Here is a 16,088-nt window from a genome sequence, read left to right on the forward strand (position 1 = left end):
CACACACACACACACACAGACACACACACACACACACAGACACACACACACACACACACACACACACACAGACACACACACACACACACAGACACACACAGACACACACAGACACACACACACACACACACACACAGACACACACACACACACACACACACACACACACACACAGACACACTTATCAGATTGAAGTGACTTGACTGAGTTTCCACTTCCTCTACAGACAGCAGAAATGTTCCCAAACAATTTGTTTTATTTGAATATATTTTTAATCAACAAGTTTGATTGATTGATTGAAGCTCTTGTATTTGTATATTTACGAACTGAACGGGCAGCTCAGTGCGAGCAGCGACATCTCCGGGAAAAATATAACAGACGTTGTAAAGTTAGCTACGCATTTTTACCATCAAGGCAAGCAGTTGTTGTTTCAGCGTAGCGGGTGGGCGGAGCTAACGTAACAAGCTTCAACTGATGTCACACAGGTGACACTCTTTAGATGTCGGGAAACGGAGTCCAAAAACTACAGCTGCAGTTACCGCTCATCACCACAGGTGTCGCCAAAGACAACAAAACTATTATGACTTGTTCTGAAGTTTTACCAAACCGTTGACTCTGTTACCGTTTACTTTCAGCTGCTTCGACACTTTTACAAGTCAAGAACCTCGTTTAAGAATCTGAGTTTCAGACCAACGATCCGTCCGGGTACCTTTGTTCTCTGCTGTCTGACTCCTCCTGAATCTGAGAGAGATGTCGAGCTCCCATAATGCCCTGCAACACACACACACACACACACACACACACACACACACACACACACACACACACACACACACACACATGAAGGATAGAGTGTCAGTTAATTACATGTTTCTCAGAGGACAGATGGGAACCTGGACAAGGAGGAGAGACAGATTCCCCCCCGACGACAGTTACCGTAGTGACAGGAGACATCTGTCTGTCAGTCTTGTGAGCTGACAGATGACACCGCCGTGCACACACACAGACAGACAGACAGCTGAGTAGAGATTAGTTACCTGTACCGACTCGGGAACGTTACACCTGCTCTTCGTTTGTTTTGTGCGATCAATGATTTACCAACGGTCCAATCAAATGAACCCAGCGGGAGTCCGTCCGGTCCTGAATGACTCTGTTTGTTACCTCCGAGGCTACAAGTCTGAAGAAAACAAAACTCACCTCCGTACAAACGGTCGGGTTTTTCTGCTAAAACAATGAATGAAATGTAATAAACTATTATCATATTTAACTATTTATAAAATCACGAGTCGTAACGGCAGCAGATCAAAATCAGTCAAAGTTGTACTGAAATTTTAATCCAAAATGTTTACTACTTTTAACCCACTCACCAAAATTACAACAGGTTTAAAAGATACTCTTATTGATTACAGACTAACTTCACATGTATAACTTTTAAATTATCAATGATCTTGAGAATTTACATTTTACGTTTAAAGAAAAGACTTTACCCTTCATGTGATCCTTAATGTGATATGTGTGAATGATTTGAACAGCGGTCGTTGTGATAACCTCCAGACCTCAACCTCATAGCGACACGAAAAACTCAGTTATATTCTTCAAAAATAAACATTATATAACTGAACTATATATATATTTTTTATCATTCAAATAATGCATTTGCTGAAGAACATTAATACAGTTTAACATCCAGTTTCTAAATATAAAATCTCACAATTCCAGCATCAAGGAGTTTAGTTTACTTTGATAAAAATATCCATTCACATAGAGTGAAAACTGATTTTGAAGTATTCTGGTTTTAAGAGCTAATAACTTATTTTTGGCCATAAGGGAAATTGTCCTTCTTATTTTCAGAAGTGCATTTTTCTAGATATTAAAAGGGAGAAATATTTCTGTAAAACAACAAGTTTAAATCCTCCAACTGTGCAGATACTTACATTTTGCTGCGCGTCCATCTCGACCGCTCGGTTTTGTTTCCGTCCTGCAACTTTACCTTGGTCGCTGCAGCTGAGCCGTTTGACTCGGACACCTCCTGAGTTAGTTGGTTCTGCTGCACCTCCTCCACCTGAATAAGTCATCAGTGTGTTCAACTGAGAGAGTTCACGTTTACTCTCCCAAAAATTCTGTCCATATACAACCAAATTTTGTTGTCCTACAATTTATTATTAAATAAATTATTCCCATGAACATTGACAGGTGATGATACAACAGTTATGGAAGTTGTAAAAAATAAAGGCAATAGGAACAAATTCCCAAGACGAAACACACAATACGTCACGATTCATCTTTTTATCATTTACCATTTAACATAAACACTTAAAGTGCGTAATACACCCATCGGTCCACTAGAGGGCACCGTGTCAGTGTCACGTTTGGCCTAGCCACTGCAAAAGTGTACAAAAGTACACGCATGTATAACACAGAAATTCCAAGTTGAAAAATTCTAGCGTTATTCTCGGAATTCACAAAATTCTCCAAAAGTTAATTTTAAATGATTTCTTCACTTATTATTTAGCAGCAAATAAAGGTAATTGCGATAATTAAAAACTATGACAACCACATCAAAACACTTAATTGTGGTCGCTCCAGCTCAGGAACTTTCCAGGTCGTGACCTTTCGTAGTCGACCACTTCTTTTCCAATGAACCCTCGTCACAGCTTGATATGACTTTATTTTAATAGTTTTACAGGCATAAGAAAGTAAGAAAAAAAAATTAAATTCAAGGCAGAAAACTAATAATTTTGGACATCAGAAATGCTTCCTTTTTCCCCCACTGCTGAGGATCAACCTCTGCCATATAAATTTTGCTATTTGTCTGAATCGAAGTCACATTAAATCGTACGTCTCACCGCTGACGTTAGAATAATAGTCTTAAAATCTGTACAACGTGGGATGTTGTTGAATTCATCTCTTCATCAGTTGAATCTTGTGGTGTTTGCGTCAAGCTTTACGAAGCAGGAAAGACATGAGAGTGAAACACATTAAATAACTGAACATCAAAGAAAATATTGTGACTGATCTGAGCAACTGTCCCTGCTGACTGTTTTTGGAATTACATTTTCTCATTTCACAATAAAAATGTATTTGCAGCTTTTTCTGAAAAAAACCCAAATAAAACAAAGGAGGAATTTATCAGCGTCATCTTTGTGTAGGAAAAGCAAATATTTAATGTTGAAAATTTATAGTTTCTTTGTCTTTGAATGTGTGTCTAAAAGTCCGTGCAGCGTCGGTAGAAGTGGAAATGGTATTCTGTAAAGAGCGCCCCCGCGTAGTGGCGGACAGTACTGCAATCCGCTTGACCCTGGAGAAAGACACGTAAAAGCACTTATATCAATATCGTAAATACGATCAACCACAAGGTTCGTAATATTTTAGTCAATTGATTTCCATGATTTTGAACCAATATTTTTTTAGCCGGGTCCGTACTTTTTAAAACAGAGGAAAGTTCGGAGAGTGCCATATCGTATCGTTCACGATGTTATCGGTATCATTTTTAGTATAAAAAAACCCAGATCGGAATATTATCAATATTCTGACTTGTTGACGTAATGATATCATACGTGTCTAATGCACAGCAACCGACTGACTGAGTTACCGTCGTGTCGGTAAATCTTTTCACAAATGTTCTCGGTAAAAGCGAAACAATCTGAAGTAGATTAAAGTAGAAAAAGTAGACTTGTTTTCAGAAGCTTGCTAACTGTTGTGGAGATCTAAAGTAAAGACCTAAAATTGAAACACCAAAGATTGGTTTATATTTTCTTTTACGTTGTCATTTGCAAGTGCCTGAAGAAAAACTAACATAGCATTTTTGTGTTTTTGTGTTTGAAAAAAAAAAGTGTCTTCTGTCTCTGCTCATAAGGATCCATAACTGGTGAAATGTGATTTTACGTCAAATGAAATAGAAATTAAAAAATGTTTTTTGTTTCTTACAGCCACTGCGGAGCGGAAGTTGTAGGTGCTGTGATGAAGACGAGCCACGTGAAGAGGCCACTCGTGTTCCCCCTGAAAGAAACAGACAAACACAAAGATCAGTTTTTACCTGTTATTCACCAAAACCTCTATTTCCTATAAAAACAATACGTCTGTTGAGACGCAGCGAATATTAAAAAAAACATTAATCTGAAGAAAATTCATCTGTTTTCATGATCGATTTTTCTCCAAAACCTAAAAAAACTAAACACTTTGAAAATACACTAAAATATAAGATTAAAAAAAAACAAAAAAAACCTGCAAATTTCCACCTGAGTAGCCTGAAATGTTTTACACTCAAACAATGACTCAACGGATTCCTTTATTGTAAAAAAATTAAAAAATAAATTTGAATTTATTTTTCAGTCAAACGACAAACTGTTTTATTTTAATAACGACACAAAAGACATTTCAAGTTTTGAAGTTGGATCGTTTCTGACCTTCAAATTAAAACTACGTAGAAACGGGAAGCGTCCTGCGTTCAGCGTGAGCAGTGATTAGCAGGTGGCGGTCACGATGTGAGGAAAACCCTGCAGCTTGTTCATTATTCATCGGTGTTTCCCAACACGTCCTGCATTATTCAGGCGTCGGCGGACTGGAACCTCACTGACCCTCAAACAACAAGACGTAGTAGGAACCCGAAGCGCCTCCTTCAAACGCCATCACAACAAACCTCCTACAGAGCCGGACGGTAACCCGTCGACCCGGCGAGGACCAAACCACCGTTAGAAACTGGTTTGTTACTCGATGAATCATTCACCCAAACGTAGTGAGTTCACATCGGCCATGTTTGAATGATGTTGTAAGCTGACAAATAACGTATCGTAATATTGGTTTACACACTTAAATATTTATGTACTTAAGATGTCCTAAACCACGACGACTACCTTGATTTTCTACCGTAAAGAGGCTGTAATTCTTATAAACATTCAGTTGTACATTCATGGCTTCACCCCAAAAAACTTCCTGTATATTTAATGGATTTAAATCAACCATTTTTACACGTTTTCATGACTTCTTTTTTTTTTGTTTTTTTTAAAGAAACCATTAAATTGACTGAAAACCAGGAAAATAGTCAAACAAAGGTAAAAAAAAAAACCTGCATTAAAAAGGCACTATTTGATTTGAACCCATGAAGTGTGCGGTTGTTTTGTGGACCTCTACCTGTGTATTTAACGGGTATCCGCTGGCCGTCACCGTGTTTCTGTCCAGCAGACTGGAGCAGGCTGCTGACTCATCAAAACTGCACAGATGGACCACCAACAGCTCCGTAGAGCTGAAACAAAGATCACAAAAACAATAACAAGGAAATCTACATCAGAAACATTTTGTCATGTTTTTTAGGTCGTTCTCCAAAACAATCTTAATATCTGTCAGAAACAGCTTCATTTAATAATGTTGTTTATGTGTGTAAGTGTAGAACATTTAAATAACAGGAGACGGAACAAATGTGATCCGTGAAGGTCGACGTTAGCAAACTCTACAGCTACATGCAAGCTACGAATATTTGTCCGTCACATTTTTTATTTCCAGTTATCACCTTTTGTTGATGTCTACTGCTTGTTTACAGTCCATGTTTTCTCTACACTTTTTATTCGCTATAATCTACTCAGTTCAAAATATCTTTCAGAATTTAAGCAATTTTTATTTCACGACATTTTCACTAAATCGTTTCGAGTCCAAACGATAAAAATCTCTGCGATAAAGTCCGTATGTCAGTCAGTTCTTACTTCATCAGCAGAGTGACTCTCATGTTGACGGGAACAAACTGGCTGACAGGAACTCTGTAGACGTATCGACCGGGCCTGAAGGAAATACACTCGGTTGTAGCTTTTCTTTAAGCCTGATTTTTACATTTTATTTAACACGATTAGTAAAATAAAACCAAAAACCGAAGTCTCCAGTCTGTCCTCACTCACCCACATTCGTCTCTCAGGCAGTATTTGCTGTCAATCACTTGCTGGTTCTCTTTGATCCTGAATGAATGGATGGTTGTGTTCGTCCCTGACAGGAAAAAAATCTGATTGAACAACGTGCGGAGACATTTTCTTATTGTTCAGTTTTCCGTCCCAACAACAACAACAACAACGAGCTCTGACGAAGGCGGAGTCGTTGGCACGGAGACCGTGTCCAGTGTTTACGCTGTCGAGTTGATGTTTAGAGGGTAAAGATGGGAGGGAGGTTCTGTTGTCGTCCGCAGTCACGCTGTTTACTAAAATATACGACGCTAATTATGTGTCATGAATATATCAAATACAAAAGACACCAAAGTCCGATAAAAATCACAGAAGAAGAAGAAATATCAAGAAGTGGAAATAGAATTGCACTTGATACCATTTTTTGCACCACGACGGAGGTTAACAACTATTTTTGCAATATTTTAAGTTTGGGCATAAAAACATAGATCAAAACAACCTAATACTGTCCGGCTAGTAAGTAAAGTTCAGCAAAATCCTACATTTTATGTAAATGTATTGAATTTACTCGACAAAACTCAGTTTATTTAATTAAAGCCTCCGAAATTTGCAGATTTGGTCGACGTTAAATTAAATCAGGTGTTGAGTTAAAAATCATAATGTAAGGCAAAAAGTGCAACAAGCCTTTTCTTTTAAGTGATGTTTATATTGGATTACATTTTTTTAATTTAACTTTGTGACTTTAAATGTCTGTTTAGGTTAAACATGTATAAAGTGAACACTCACAGTCTCTGGCACTTTTCAGCTTGCGATAAAGTTCTTCTTTTTTTCTTTCTGTGGAGCAAAAACACCAAATCAGTGTTTCAATCATGTCCAACCATGGAAAGAGGGAGCAGGCCTGTGTGTGATATCTTTGATTTAATTGAACTAGAATTAATTTATTTGTACTCCAGTTTATATCCATGTGTACGTATAAAGGAGCACTGCACAGTGAGCTGCTGTCACCTGGAATATCGGACATCTCAGTTGATTTGGTGGCGGTGATGTTGGAGTCGGTGCTGCCCCCTGCTGGTGGAGGGCAGCAGTACACTTTATCACAATACAACAGGTCACAGAAGTCCACGTCCGGAGGCCAGGTTCCCAGAGGACTGGTGGGCGGGACTATAATAAACACGTAGCAGTTACCGTTATAAAATAAATAAGCTCTTTAAACATTTTATTTAACGTAAACTGTTGTTAAATATACAACGTTCTTACATTTTTTTCAGGTTGAGCAGGAAACATTTTGATTTTCTCAAATGTATTAGATTAAACAATAACATCTATGTTTTCAGGTTGAAGTCAGGATGTCAATAAATGAATATGAGGTTACCTGTGCTGGTCCAGGCTGGAGTTTGTGGAGAGACCACGCTGCCGTTGCTAACGGACGCACACACAAAAAAGTGACGTTGTTGGTAAAAGTGACAACTCTACACTAAATAATTTGTCTGCTTCAAAAGATAAAATGTGTTTTTAATATCCCTTCAAATTAATAGAGCTACTACGTGGTTGCTAAAAGAAGGCACAAGGTCTTACTAGGTGGTTGCTAGGCGACTGTAGGGGGTTGTTGAAATGATACCAGGAAGTTACGAGGGAGTAGCAACATTGTTACTCTTACGGGACTGTATCTGGACGTAACTGTAGTTGTTGGTTGTTTCTATGGTGATTTGTGTATTTAATAGTGTTACTGTGAGGTTATAAAGGAAATAATAATGGTTTTCAGTGTTTTCTAGGTGTTATTTGGTGATCACGAGGATTTTACTTTGAGGATATGAATGTTTTTCCCTTTCACAATAAAAGGTTTGGTTGCTTACCTGTTGCCGGGAAAGACGTCGAACTCTTTCAAATTTAGTAGATACAGAGCGGTGATGGCGATGACACTGCAAAACACAACATAAACACAACAAAATTTATTTCTAAACTCAATGTATGATTTTTTTTACAAAGAAAAACAGGAAGTGACGTCATGCCTCACCTGAGAGCCATGGTGGCCAGCAGGGTGAAGACGCTGAACTGGAAGATTTTACGCTGCAGACGGTGGCAGTATTTGTTACTCCGTCCTTCCTTCTGGACGTTCGCGGTCTTAGACGTGTCCGGACTCGATGGCGGCGACACGCTGCTTCGTTTCCTGTTGGAGAAAAAAACGTGAGAAGGACTAGCTTTTATTCTGAAACCACTGAAAGTGGGTTTACTTCTGTTTTTTTTTTGACTGTACTTCAAACCTCGCTGCAAACATTTCCCATCATACATTTCAATGAGCTGAATAAAAAGCACAAAACTACAAAAACCGACCAGCTCGGTGCTTCATAAATGTTTTCTTTCTTTAAGTGTCTGTACAGGCTCTTCGTTCACACCCGCAGTAGCCTTCAGAAACTCGGTCGTCCTTGACCTGCGATTTTTTTTTATCGATGCACTGATAACAGTGTAGTCGCCGTTATGCAACATACACACACCAAACACACACACACACACACACACACACACACACACACACACACACACACACACACTTGTCATCAGTACTTTTCCAGGTTGCTCTTATACTTCACAGACTAACCTCTACTGCACCTAGCCTCTAGGGGGCAGAATAACTGTGATATTAACGTAAAAAAGAACAAAACTATTTCAGCATCTAAACTGACTGATCTGGACATTTATAAGTATATTATTAAAATCTTTAAACTCCTAAAGCTAACCAGCTAATAAAATCGTTTCTAAAGTGCTGCCCCTAGTGGATGTTAGCTGGTTATCTACCGAACATGACAATTAACTGAAAATAATCTAACCAAGTCTTAATATATATAAAAAAAAAATCCCTGAATTTACCATACTCGAATGAAGCAAATGAATTGACAGGCGGATAAATAAAGAAAGGTACCCCATCGAGCGCAGGCTGCCCGTCAGGCTCTTTAGTTTGGCCAGTCGGCGGTTCCAGACCTCCAGTTCATTGATTCGTGTCTCCAGGTCGTCGGTGAGCTTCGACAGCTGCTGCACGGCACCGATGTTCTCCATGAAGATCTGCTCCTGTAGGAGGAAGAAGAGGAGCATCAGCGAGACGAAAGACTGCTGAAAAAAAACAAACGGGAGTTTTTGGAAAGGCCGCAGAGTTCGGACGACAAGACGACTCGGGTAGCTCAACGGCAAATTTTTAGACTGTGGCAATTTTGTGAGTTTGACAACTGTTGAGTTTTTACGGTCACGTAATGCCGGTTATGAACCTGAACGAACGCTCGACTCAAACTGGTGCTGACAGCAGCCAAGTACGCCAAAGAAATACCACCAAAGTCTGACTCGATGATTCATTGGGAAATACGTTTGGAATTAAGATCCGAAACAATTTAGTCAATTGACAGAAATCCAAGAAGCTAAAAACGTCTTCGGTCTCAAGCTTCTCAAAATGTGTCGATTTCGCAATTTCTTCTGTTTGTCAAATTCAAAACGAGAACGCCATAAACACAACAACCGTCTACGGTTCAGGAAGAACGACGGAGGATCTACCTTGTCCACCATGAGGAAGTTATGGATCCTCTCTCCGTCCGAACACGTGACGTCTCCGACCTCCTTCACCGCGAACGGCAGCAGCTCCTTCACCTCCTGAGCTATAAGACCTAAAACATCCCACGATACTGCCGTTTATTAAACAATCAACAATCCGATGATCCTGATGAACTTGACCTGAAGACGCCTTTATGAGCCTCAACACTTAGATCGAAGTGTCGCAATGATGAGTGGCAGCACCTGTCTGGTGGGTGTGGTCTATCCCCATGGTGGAGGCAAACTCCGGCTTATAATCGAACTCAACGATCCTCATCTGAGTGATTCTCTTCAGCTGCTGCTCGGAGTCGACCTGCCAACCAAACAAAGGGACGGATTTGTGGTGATTTTCAAGAGGCCTTAAATAAATGTAAAAAAATGTTGTCCTCATAATTAAAGTATTTCAGTGACATTCATTCATCGTCTCACCTCCTGTATGTTCTGCTTGGCGCGGCAGTCTGACGGCTGCATGACGGCGCCCATCACCTTGGCGTTACCGCAGACGACCAACGCCTCGTCCGGGGAGTCGGTGTTGACGCCAACTCGGCCGTGACAGACCACGACGTCCTGCGCCGCCCCGCGCTGCCACAAGGTGTCGCCATCCATCTCAAACTGACCCGGATTAGACGCCTTAGGGAGGGTAGACGTCACCTTAGAGATATGTCCTCTTTCTGGGCTTTAATGTGTTCTAAAACAGTTTGATGCATCGTTTGATTTGATTATCGGTCGTTACCCTGACGACGATTCTTTCAGACACCAGAGCCGTAAGGAGGAAAGTCTCCTCTCCGATTGCGGCGTACAGACCAACCACCATCTGGAAATACCTGCAGAAACACACTCACAGTTAATGCGTAGCTCTTTCGCCACGTTCGTGCGTTCAGTCTTCTGCTCACGCACCTCTGATCGGGGTTGGGTTTGCCTTTCTTCCTCATGTTGTTGGCCGTCGTCTCGCTGAAGTGCAGCCGGCCGAGCGTCACCTTGGTTATTTTGCCACCGGGCAGATTGACCCTGGAGGATCATAATTTATCGTTTTTAGACCAATTTAATACTTATTGAACTAATGCAGTTCAAATGAGAAAAAAGCTGCTGTTTGTAGATACTGTGATTTCCCAACGTCACTGTTTCTGTAGTTATTGCTCTCAGAGTTGTTAGTCAGCAGAAACTAAAGTTTATTGCCTAAAAATGAGAAGCTTTCCGAAAGGCTTTCTCAAACTTTGACCTGATAACACAGTTGGACCGTTTTCAACTGACGTCCAATGAATTATAACTTCAAGGCAACTGTTGTAACTGGTCATCAGTCGGTACTCTTACTCAGTTACCTACCTGACCGGGTGGAAGGGCCTCTTGCTGCGGTCCGGTTGCGACTGCTCAATGGTCACCAGGTGGTTCGGAGTTTCCAGCTGTGAAGATGAGGTACAGATATCTAACAGAGGAATACTGCAATGAAGGATACTGAAGCCCCTTTTTCCACTGTGCTTTTTTGGGGTTTTCAATCGGGCAAAAAGGTTGTGGGATCGTAAATGGTATTACTTTTGGTATCACCTTCGTCAAGCTTCCAAGTAAGCTGAAACTAAATGGTAATGTAAAAAAAACACGCCTGACCACTGACTGGTTTGAGGGGAACTATCGCCAGACATCTAGACCGAGATGTCCTTCACAAACTGATAACAAGCCGGCTACTTTTAATTTAATGCTTTGGAAAAACACCACCTGGTTGGAGGGTGGATCAGAATCACTTCTAATCTAGATGTGGTGTATTTTGTTAAATAGCCACAATCCATTCCAAGAGTCAAGGTTCAGTTGAAGGTGGACTAAAAGGAGCATAAACCTGGCTCGCCAGTCACTGCAGTTGTTGGTCAATGAATAGCAACGTCCTCCTGCTTCCTGTGTTCACGCTAACCTTGGCTCAACTTGTCCTGTCCTTGGTTGCGATCAGAGAATCCCGTACGCACCTTAACCCCGAACACTTTTATCAGGAAGTGGTCGACCTCCCGCAGTCCGCTGGGCGTTCTGACGTGTTGCGGCTCTGCGGTCACGCCGATGTGAACGGTGACCTGAAAGTGATTCTTCTTCTGGCAAACGAAGGACTCGTCAGCGGCGGAGTAGTTGAAGCCTTTATCTGTGTCCACGTGGTAGGCTGGAGGAGACCTAAAACAACAGAGACATACCAATCCTGCTGACCTTTATAAAGGGGGATCGCGGTGCAATGAGGTCCAACAGAGAAGAAACTCTCGACAACACCTAACCAGAATTAGAAAACGCTGATTCGGCTGTACTCACAGCGTCTGGTAGCTGCCGTCGTAAAAAGTGCTCCACTGTTCTGGACTGTACTGGTTCCATGTCAGCAGCTGGTAGGAACCCGGAAACGGTCCGCCGACGCCGCCACCGAAAGTCCCATCGGCCTCGCAGCAGGATGCGTCGATTCCCGCCGACGGTTCCTCGGACTCAGACCGCCGCCTCTTCTTACTGTCCGGGGAGCTGAAGAAGGACGAGACAGATTCAGAGCTCTCAAACCAAACAGACGATCACCGGCGCAAGTTTTGAGTCTGATTCTTCGTCATGTGATTCTGATTTCCTGGTGAAGAACTTCACGACCTCGAAGGGAACTTCTGTTTCCATCTTGGTTAAAGACTGATTTTCCAGTACTAGACCTTGTTACTAAAAATGCATCTCAGAAGTCTACCGAAAGGTTTTAAGTACCTTCCTCAAATATTTGAAGTCCCTACTCACAAAATATTTCTTCGGACGGACATTTACCCTCTTGGTATAGTTTTTTTTTTTTTAAAGGTGACTTGTCTGTTTACCAGGTGTACAGCGTGGAGGCGGAGCCTAGCAGGGGGTTCGAAGAGGTTGAGGGTACGTTGTGGACGATGCTGGGACCGGCGCAGGGTGCACCGTAGCTGTTTGCCGGAGGGACGGGTGGAGAAGGAGGTGTGGGCGGGGTGTAAACCTGCGAGCCGCCGTCTCGACTCAGGTAGTGTTGGTGCTCAGGTGAGTGGTGTGTGTGCTGCTGCGGATGGGCGGGTGGACCGGGTGGACCGGGTGGGGCGGGTGGACCGGGTGGAGTCCCAGACTTTATGTAAGTGTTTGTGAAGCCTAAACCGCAGAGCTGATTGTGGGTCAGCAGGTTGGGGTGGGTGGGGGTGGAGCCTCCATCCTTAAAGCGACAGGACGAGGACGAGGCGGACCGGCTCGCGGGTTGAAACGCTTCCTGGTTGGTGTGATGGTTGGACCAATAGGACGGCTCGTAATGGAGGTCTGCCAATTAGAAAAAGAACACCGCTCACACCCACTTTATAAACTGTTTATCGCTCTATTTCCAAATTATTTGTGGTACGAGAGTGGATGACGGGCTACCTGGTATCTGAGCGGGCGAACACGCCTCTGAGCTCGAATCAGGAGGCGACTCTGGGAGCATGCTGGGAAAAAAAACAAGGACAGAAAATACACAACCTGACATGAGCGACTTTGAGTATGTTTTTTTAATGTTAATCCTGCAGGGAGCTTCTTGACCTGATAACCAACTGGGTCAATGCTGATTTTGATAAATGTTATAAGAATGTGTGTGTAGAGAAATTACTGCTACTACTTTATATGTCCTGTAAAACATCAGGAAACAAACACAACAATACTAAACTTACTCTATCTTTGATAATGAAATGTTAACCTTTGAACTTTATTCAAACCTTATTACTGATGTTCTTCATTTATCAGACTGATTATATTGATCAATAAACCATCACAGAGAAGAATGAGGAGGTTTTTTTTTTTGCATGAATCAAGCTCCAATAAAATAATTCCCTACAAGCAAAATAGTTTTGTATGAGACGTTTGTAAGAATAGAATTGAGGGAAAAGACCAAAAATAGCTCCTGCAGAAAGGACTTAATAATTAACTTATTAATTACTTTTAATTGCTTTAATTACACATTAAAAAAGAGGTCGCTAACAGCAGTCTCCCAGCACATAAACCTGGCTACAGTTTTCTCTCTTGTTGCCCAAACTTCTTCTTCAGGACGAACTAGTTCATTTATTGGCTGATTCACACAACTAAACTTCACTGTAAACTTGCGGCTGTCTTATTAATACAATTTTTCACAGTGAAAATATGTGTGTGAATCTTACAAGCTGCTTGGGTCCATGTCGTTGCTGAGGTACTGCTCCAGGATGCTCGTATCCACGGCGACCGAGTTGTCCAACACACCACTCACATCCTGCCCTGCAGGGACACACACACACACACACGGTGATCAATAACTGCTGATGTCAACCACCAGAGGCAGATAAGGAAACAGATAACAGACTGTGGTTATGGTCTGTTGACCTACTGCCAGGAAGTGAGATTGTATTTTAGGAATCAGAATGAAAGTATTGATTCGGAAATCATATAAAAGTGAGAGATTGAACCGTGATGAACCGCTGGAACTTCCTCGAGGACCAAAACCACCTTAAGTACTACAACCTTTTTAAGGCTTGAATATCCTCAAGAAACCTGGGACCTTCTTAAAAATCAGAAAAAACCCTGTGAAGGACTTTCGTAAGGACCATTTGAACATCTCTGAACACCCTTGGATCCTCCTAAAAGACCACGAAAACCTTTTCATGGACCTCTGGAACCATTTTATGACTCACACCAGTCACTTCACGAGCCTCCTCAGGTGTCAGCCACTTCAAGAGACAGGGGAACTACGTCAAGGACTGTAGAAGATCTTCTGAACTTACCAAGAGACCGTAAGAATCACCTTGAGGGTCAACGACAGTCCCTACAAGAGACAAGTCAACAGTCAATGTCTTTAAGGTCCACTAATACTACCCCAACGACCCCAGAACCGTCTTAATCATAAGAACCTTGGGATGAATCCCTGGCACTTTCGTGAGGAACATTTAAATATCTTCAACCGCCAATGGATCCTCCTCGAAGACCACCATTGACCTCTAGAACCTTCTTATTGACTAACACCAATCACTTCGAGAGATCTTGAACCTCCATAGGATCAGTCGCTTCAAGAAACCCTGAGACTCCATCAAGACCGACAGAGCGTGTTCTGAACATTTTGAAAGACCATAAGAACCACCTGAAGAATCCCAAGAACCTCCTGAGAGTTAACAACGGTCACTTCAAGAGTCAACTACTTCAAAGGCAACTCAGTTCTCCTCAAGGACTCTGGAACCTCTTTGGGGGAGACGACTAGAACCACCTCAAGAGACCCTTGAACTTTCCTAAAGACCACTAAAACCACATCCAGGACCCCAGAACATCTTCTGAACATCCTGAAAGACTGTATGAACCACTTCAAAGGTCAATGAAGGTAGTCAACGTCTTAAAGGTCCAATACGACGACCTCGAGGATGACCCGAATCTCCTGGATGGTCTTCCAAACCTTGTTCTTCAACAGATTCTGTAATTTTCACACAAGATTAATCTTACCGCTGAAGAACTGCTGTAGCGCCTCGTTCTCTCCCAGGACCTGGAGCGGCAGCCGGCCGGGTTCGGGCTCCATGCTGCCCAGCAGGGGGCGCTGCAGACAGGGGGAGTGGAGACGAATCAGGAAGGGTCCCCGGCTGGACCTCCTGCAGGGCCGGAGATACCTACGCTGACACAATAAACAGAAACATTAATTATTAAACAAGACTTTTCAAGAGAAATGTGAATTAACTGAAGAACGAAACTCCACGAAAGCTGAAAATCCTCCCCCCCCCCAGAAAAACAATTCAAAAGTGTCTGATATCTTCACAACAGCTGCATATCGTGGTTATCGGTGAGAGCAGAAAGGTTTATGATGCTGAAATAATGATGCAGAGTTCAAGGTTAAAACCCCTGAACACATGTAATAAAGAAAGATTAACTCATTTGGGGCAAAATCTTCGAGTCTGTCTTCGAAAAACATTGAAACGTGCGTAAAGCGTTCCGAAACTATTCATTCGGCCATTTTTTTTTTTGTTCCTCCATAATAATTTTTTATATAATAATTATGGAGACATTTTTAGTTTCTTTTAAAGGTTTTCATCACCCTATTTAGAAATTGTTTCATTTATCAACAGCTGTTTTTTTCATGGAAAAAAAAAAAAAGTCAGATGGACTCGAGCGTTTTGTGGACCTCCATCGACCCCAACCTCCTCCCGGACACTCTGCTGTGTAGTTCATTGAGCCGTTGATAAAATTTTACCCAAACATAACGGAAAAACTATTTAGTGGTGTTATTTCTACGGCACATTGATGAGCATGTTGGCCTTCAAAATAAAATGTTAGTTGTGAAGTTGTTAGAAGAGGAACGTCGTCTGTCAGAGAAAGCTTGTTTTAACATAAATATTCATGATTGATAAAATGATTAATTTATGACCCATTAGGCACTTTTGATTTTTGCTTTTGTGAAGTCTTATTTTGAAAAAAAGCAAAACTAAATTGGGGGAACACAATGTTTTTCAATTTTTACTGAACTGTTATTGGATTTTTTTTCCGACTTTTCTAATGTATTCACACCTGAACTGCAGCACTGTTGATAAAATAACTGATAACTTCTCTTTAAACTGACTTAAATCTGCTCGACACATTTGTTCAAACACACCTGTGTGCGTCTCCAAGATGGCCGCCAGTCAGTTGCAACAATTTCTGACTTTATCCGACCTGCTCGGC

General features: G+C 41.7%; 1 protein-coding gene across 1 annotated transcript; it reads right to left on the reverse strand.

Annotated features, from left to right (window-relative positions):
• Positions 1 to 2,163: 2,163 nt before the first annotated feature.
• LOC138192152 (myelin regulatory factor-like protein) lies at positions 2,164 to 16,088 on the reverse strand. The gene is made up of 24 exons (XM_069139387.1): positions 16,021 to 16,088; positions 14,883 to 15,048; positions 13,580 to 13,673; positions 12,813 to 12,874; positions 12,260 to 12,713; positions 11,736 to 11,933; positions 11,408 to 11,603; positions 10,779 to 10,855; positions 10,353 to 10,463; positions 10,189 to 10,279; positions 9,885 to 10,085; positions 9,660 to 9,768; positions 9,420 to 9,529; positions 8,800 to 8,945; positions 7,897 to 8,049; positions 7,736 to 7,801; positions 7,255 to 7,301; positions 6,888 to 7,043; positions 6,669 to 6,716; positions 5,886 to 5,970; positions 5,697 to 5,771; positions 5,131 to 5,242; positions 3,928 to 3,999; positions 2,164 to 3,298 (listed from the first exon to the last, which is right to left on the reverse strand). The coding sequence occupies exons 2-24, from the start codon at positions 14,953 to 14,955 to the stop codon at positions 3,206 to 3,208; spliced, it is 2,829 nt and encodes a 942-aa protein (XP_068995488.1). The 5' UTR covers positions 14,956 to 15,048; positions 16,021 to 16,088; the 3' UTR covers positions 2,164 to 3,205.

The sequence above is a fragment of the Embiotoca jacksoni genome, unplaced genomic scaffold, assembly GCF_022577435.1.
Source record: "Embiotoca jacksoni isolate LCO1_2020_lvr unplaced genomic scaffold, fEmbJac1.0.p SCAF_82, whole genome shotgun sequence".
NCBI lineage: Eukaryota > Metazoa > Chordata > Actinopteri > Embiotocidae > Embiotoca > Embiotoca jacksoni.

Coding starts and splice junctions, on each gene's coding strand:
- LOC138192152 (XM_069139387.1), bottom strand. CDS start 14,955: ATGGAGCCCGAACCCGGCCGGCTGCCGCTCCAGGTCCTGGGAGAGAAC. Junction 11,934..12,259: donor GCCTCCACGCTGTACACCTG/GTAAACAGACAA, acceptor GTCCTTCTTCAG/CTCCCCGGACAGTAAGAAGA. Junction 10,086..10,188: donor CTGAAAGAATCGTCGTCAGG/GTAACGACCGAT, acceptor ACCCTCCCTAAG/GCGTCTAATCCGGGTCAGTT.